Below are 5,924 nucleotides of genomic sequence, written 5' to 3' on the forward strand. Positions count from 1 at the left end.
AGGCAACGGAGAGACTACTGTCTTCTACTTATCCTGATCACAAACACTTTTAGGCACACGCAGATTGTAATTTCTTCGCGGCACTCTGCTGATTTCACACGCAAATTAAAATTTAATTAACACCGCACGGCAAGACAAACCACAATGTTCACCATCACACCTCTCGCAAATACCTCCGTGTAGAAAGTCCATCCCAAGAAATCTTTATAAAAACCTTGGTCCATCCAATCACTTTCATCAATGATGAGTCATCTTCCGAAATAAACAGACCTTATCTGCCAACGGTTTTCAGTTTTCATTAACTCTTTCGCTCCAAAAGAACCACTCAAACCGGATGATAGTCCGATGTACCGTCGCAAAGTTCTCCGCCGCTCATCATTTATTTATAAAACCTTATCGGTAAACACGTGAGTTATAATTATACACATCGCACTTCCAGCATCCAGATCGCGCTGCTACGAGTCTTCCGCCTTTGTTGGAGGCTTATCAGTCAGTTATTCAGAGTCGTTGCGATCGTTAGGATGTTCAGGCTGCTGGAATGGTGAGTACGAGTGTTGAACGTGAGTAAGGAACTGAACACGATAATAAGAGTTTTTCCTATCGATCACAGGTTCGCATTTTTGTGGTTGCTGAGTGGTGCAGTTAGTGATGATCTGTACATCTGTCAGCATCGGTTCAGTGTCAAGGAGGGATTCTACGTGTACGATGCGGATTGCAGTAACTACAATGATCAAGCGTTGGCAAAGGCGAACTTCAACGAGGATCGCGAGCTTTGGATTCGTAATGGAACGGTCGAAGACATAGGGAAGCTGTTGAATGGTAGTCTGTATGACATAACCAACCTGAAGATCACGAACTTTGCACAGGAGGGAAGCACCCCGATCACAGTGTTTCCAATTGATTCGATGAGGTTTTCGATTCTGGATCTGTCGAATGATGGAATTGAGAGGTTGGAGATTACGGAGGATGATCATAGGCTGACGCATCTGGATGTTAGGAAGAATAAGTTGACAGATATCGGGAACGTCAGACATCTGATCAAGTTGGAGTCACTGAAGGTGGATAATAACGCCATTGAAAGTGTATCGTTGGATGACTTCAAGAGTTTGTGGGATTTGCTGGTGCTCTCGTTGGCTAGCAATCGGATATCCAGTATTACGTCGTCGGAGGAGATTGCATTACTGAAGCTGCGATCGATTGATATCTCGGACAACCAGCTCACAACATTAGACGTGTCACTGTGGAAATTCCCTCAAGTGAGCACATTCTACATGCATGACAACTCGCTTGCGAAAATCGACGGACTCCGTGGGAAGTTTTCGAAGACATGGGACATCTCGATGGGAGGACGAAACAACTGGGACTGCGCGTGGTTCGACAGGCTGCTGGAGTTTCTGAAGAAGGATCGCCAATTCGCCATGCAAATGTTCGGTGATAAACCCTCTTGCCCGGATGAAACGAGAATGGATGGATTCGTTTGCTGTAACAGTACCACCAATGACATCAGCCCGTAATAAAGCATCACCACTATCACTATCAATAAAATGAAACTACTCGCTGAAAGATAGGTTATTGAGTCTATTAATAATCACTTGTCTCCTCTATCAATTACCGCCGAGTGAAGTGGGTTATAAATAGAACCCAGCGTCTTCTTACACGGGTCAAATGATCGGTGATAATTATGGTCATTACAATGTCCACTTGCTCGGTAGACGCATCTGCCCTATGCCTATTCCGTACGTGCAGAGAAGAGGAACTTGATTCCCAAAGCGACAATGATGATAGGCTGCCATAATCATTTCGCTGGTAATTGCTCATCATCTTTCGCCTTAGCAACAGCACGAGAGCGGTCATCTGGCAAGTGGGTCATAAATTATCAACAGGAACCTGAAGCCGGACTACGATTTCAGCCAGTAATTATGAGCCAAAGTTGCCGCATTAATATCATTAAATTGTCCAGCTCAGAACTAATCCCCCGTTATGGAGAGCAGATAGCTCAACGGTTTATTGATTTATGACGACTCATTTCCATTGGAAGTTTTTCCTTCCTCGTTTATGCTAGAACAAAATCTTCAAACATTTCAACAAAACAAAACAAATTGATGCAAATTTTTGCATTCATTTCGACGACGCCGGATGGCACTCTCGGTCGGTAGTCACTTTCTCCAACTCCGGTTTAACGTTGTCCCAACTTCAAACCGGAGGAAATGGACTGCTACTGGCACGGTTGTTGTCTTCTACGTGCAATCATTTTCTTACCGGGTTTTCTTTAGTGGCACCTTACCCAGCATCGCAGTTTATGTTGTTTTGCGGGGAAAAACGAGTCCGACAACGGTTTCCGATGGACTTGCCATCATCGGTGTCTGATAGAACGGTTCCCGGCATGAGAAGAACGGTGTTGTTCACTTTGTTGCCGACAAGGGCTCCCCTGAAGGATTCACGATGGGAGATTCGGAGCAAAGGGAATAAATTTACGAGGGGTCGCACAGTTTTTATTTATGTTGAATATAGACTAGAGATCGAAAAGCAGCTATGCCAGATAATAATCTTTGAGCTGAACTTTGTTTCAAAATAGTGAAATAGAAGAAAATTTATGAAGGAATTTCAGTTGAATCCAGGTGGCAATTAGGGAAGATTTAAGGATCGATTTTATTCATAGATTTGTAGTAAAACTTTAGGTGCAGTTTGTATTCAATTGATTCCAAAATATTTTGAAATCCGGATGGGATTTCCTAGAGGAACCTCTCAAAATCTTTTATATCGAGATTCTATGCAGAATTGCAGATGGAACTGATAGAGTAGTTTTCAAATCGATAGTTTTTTTAACTCATTTATTGGAACTTTATTTAACTAGACGCAAATACATTTTACATTTACAATTTAAAACAAATTCCAACGCTTGTACAGAGAGATCGTTGTTGGCATCTAAAACAAAATTTACGTAACCGATAAATAGCTTCAGCACCCGATATTTCCTGTCACTGGCTACGTTTCCCAGCTCTGGTAACCGAAGATCGTTGAATCCTATCCTCCTACCTAGGGTTAGGGACGTTCCGATATATCGAATCAGTTTTATCAACTGGTTCCTTTTTCCTGCTCGTGAGTTCTCAAATCGATATGTTTGACGGAACTAATATTTTAATCCAATAATGTCATGAATAATGATCATCATAAGCGTTAAAAACATTGAAATAATTAACACCTACGCAACAATATAGAACTTTGTGTTATGGAATCCTTCCGATATTTTTTTCACTCGATATATCGAAACAAAAAATATCGGAAGAAAGTCATACGAAAAACCAAAAGTAAAATAATGTTTTTCAACATTTTTGTATCACTATGATAATCCTTATACATTGAACTATTGGTAGAAAATGTTGCATGACGCAAAAACATCAAAGTGAACATTCACGATCAGCAAAAAGGAAACGGTTGGTCAAAATGATTCGATATATCGGAACGTCCCTACCTAGGGTTGCTTCCAACCGTGGTTGAAGATAATTCCACAATGCATTCGTTCGTAGGCAAGTAGTGAATTTTTGTTCTAGATCTTCTACGCTGTTTGGACACTGATGACACATAGGACTTTCTACACGGCTTTGTCGGTGTAGAAGTTCAGCATGTGGAATCTTCCCATTCACTAGTAGGTAGTACGTAGATTGTTCCAGAGATGTGAGCCCTTTTGTTCGTATAGTTCTCCAAATTCTCTTCCAGTTTGCTCTTGCGTATTCCTCAACTACTTTTGGCCTCCTTAATCTCTCACGGTAATAGTTGTGTTGGGCAGATGTCGAAGGATTTTCTCTAAGTTGTCCAGGCACGTAAGGGAGTTCCTTGGCAATGCTCTTCAAGCAGGGATAGAGAGCGGGGATCGCTGCTACATTTAGTGGATTTTGAAGGCAGTAATTGAAAGATCTAGCAAACGGTGTGTGTTGTTGATCTTTGAGAAATCTCGTGATCAGCAAAACCTTGCACTTATGCATTGAAAGATGCAAGTTCAAACCACCCATAATTTTAGACAGGTGAGCTGTTAAATAGGATTTCTGAGAGAATATCGTTTCCAGATGAAATTTCCTATGTGTGAAGTAATGCGTGTTATGGCTTGATTCGGAATTCTGAACACAGATGCTAGAAACCTTCGATGTGACGAAAGTGTTAAGCACCACAACCTTCTGCTTTAAGGTGAGATTTCTTGGCTTGAACAACCACATCAACCGAGACGTATTCCTTATGATTTCGCCCCAGTTGAAATCAATTGTTTGCTTTTGCGAGTTGAAGAATGTTACTCCTAGTATCTTGATAGATTCACACACTCGTGGCCAAACAGCGTCATTGTTATGTTGGGTCTCGATGTTAACAGCAAAAGATTTGTCGAAATTCAGGAGTGATCCTGAACACCGTCCGAAGTCCAGAAAAGTTTGCTTAATGAGGTTCAATTTGCGCATGTCGGTTATCACGATCGATATGTCGTCAGCATACGCTACTACCAAATCTAGCGGATGATTGCATATGGTGCGTAACTTAACCAGAAGGGGATGGAGGTAAAGGACAAAAAGATGCATACTCAAAGGGTCTCCTTACCGGACGGAGCGTTGGATTGGGAACTTGGGTGTTAGATTTCCATTGATGAGCAAGCGAGAGCTTGAAGCGGACATAATCTTCCCTAAGAGTTCTATGAAATTACGATTGAAACGAAAGTTCCGCATCACAACCATGAGATAATCTTTACTGACGCGATCAAAAGCATGATCGAGGTCAAACGAAATCAATTTTCCGCAAACACGGCGGCAATTAGGCTCTGCAATTCGATCTTTGATCGAATGAATTGCTTCAAAAATATTTTGTTCAGAATTTGAACATTTTTGACTAGGCGTAAGAAGATTATTCTCGATCATAACGTTTTCCAGACGCTGTTTAAGTATTCTTGATAGTAGCTTGTAGTCATAGTTCAAGAGACTTATTGGCCTATATCCTTTTACCGTATTGTCATTTGATTGAAAGCCTTCAGAAAAAACTCTTTGGGTATCCCATCGTTTCCGGGGGATTTTCGAGAAGCACTTTCTTTAATCGCGAAAAAAATTTCCGCAGTTGTGATTTCGTTCATCATGACAGTATTTGAATTTGAATCAGGAGGGATCACTCGATTGGTTGGAAAATTTTCACCATTATTGAGTTCTTCTGCAGAATACAGATCTTTAAAGAACTCGTACACATGATTTTCTATTTCAGTAACACCGGTTAGACAATGTTCATGATGATGGATGGAACTGATCACAGTTTTCTTCCGATAACGTTCAGCTATTTCAAACACAGAAACTTTTTCACCGCACACAAATCGATCATTCAAACGTTCATATGCTTTGGAAAACCGGCTTTGAACGTTTAACATTTTTGCTTTAATTTCGTTAACTTTTGTCATTCCATTCGGATTATGATACAGTTCACCATACGCATCTCGTAGTCGACGATACAACAGTTTATTTGTCGCATGAAACTCGCGGAACGATTCATTAGTTTTCCATCTGAAAAAACTACGATTTTTTGGCTTTGCACATTCAATCCACCACGACATCCAGCTGTTATAGTTTCGGCGTGCACGCAACCAACGATTCCACTTTTGTCGAAACTCATCCAAATTTTCCTCATTGAGAACATGCGCACGGATGGACCAATAACCACTCCCGTGTGGTTTGCCCAGATTTGGAAAACAGCAACGAATCTTGTACGCCTTATGATCTGAAAAGGACGTTACAAACAGTTCGGAGGTGCGGAGATGGGGAACAAGCGACCTTGAAACGTATATTCGATCTAAACGAGAGGCAGAGTTTGGGCGAATGAAAGTGTAATCTATAGAGTTTCCATGGAGATAGTCCCACGTATCAGAAAGATGCAGATTATCTACTAATTGCTTAAAAGACCTGCTA

The 5,924-nt window shown here is 41.2% G+C and overlaps 1 protein-coding gene across 1 annotated transcript; it reads left to right on the plus strand.

Annotated features, from left to right (window-relative positions):
- Positions 1-362: 362 nt before the first annotated feature.
- LOC5567907 lies at positions 363-1,567 on the plus strand. The gene is made up of 2 exons (XM_001651895.2): positions 363-541; positions 611-1,567. Exons 1-2 carry the CDS (start codon positions 522-524, stop codon positions 1,512-1,514), a joined length of 924 nt encoding a protein of 307 aa, XP_001651945.2. The 5' UTR covers positions 363-521; the 3' UTR covers positions 1,515-1,567.
- The last annotated feature ends 4,357 nt before the right edge of the window (positions 1,568-5,924 follow it).

The sequence above is a fragment of the Aedes aegypti genome, chromosome 1, assembly GCF_002204515.2.
Source record: "Aedes aegypti strain LVP_AGWG chromosome 1, AaegL5.0 Primary Assembly, whole genome shotgun sequence".
Taxonomy (NCBI): Eukaryota; Metazoa; Arthropoda; class Insecta; order Diptera; family Culicidae; genus Aedes; species Aedes aegypti.

Bases quoted from the DNA above. Each gene is read 5' to 3' on its own strand.
- LOC5567907 (XM_001651895.2), top strand. From the start codon at position 522: ATGTTCAGGCTGCTGGAATG. The intron at 542-610 runs GTGAGTACGAGT...TATCGATCACAG, and splicing joins ATGTTCAGGCTGCTGGAATG to GTTCGCATTTTTGTGGTTGC.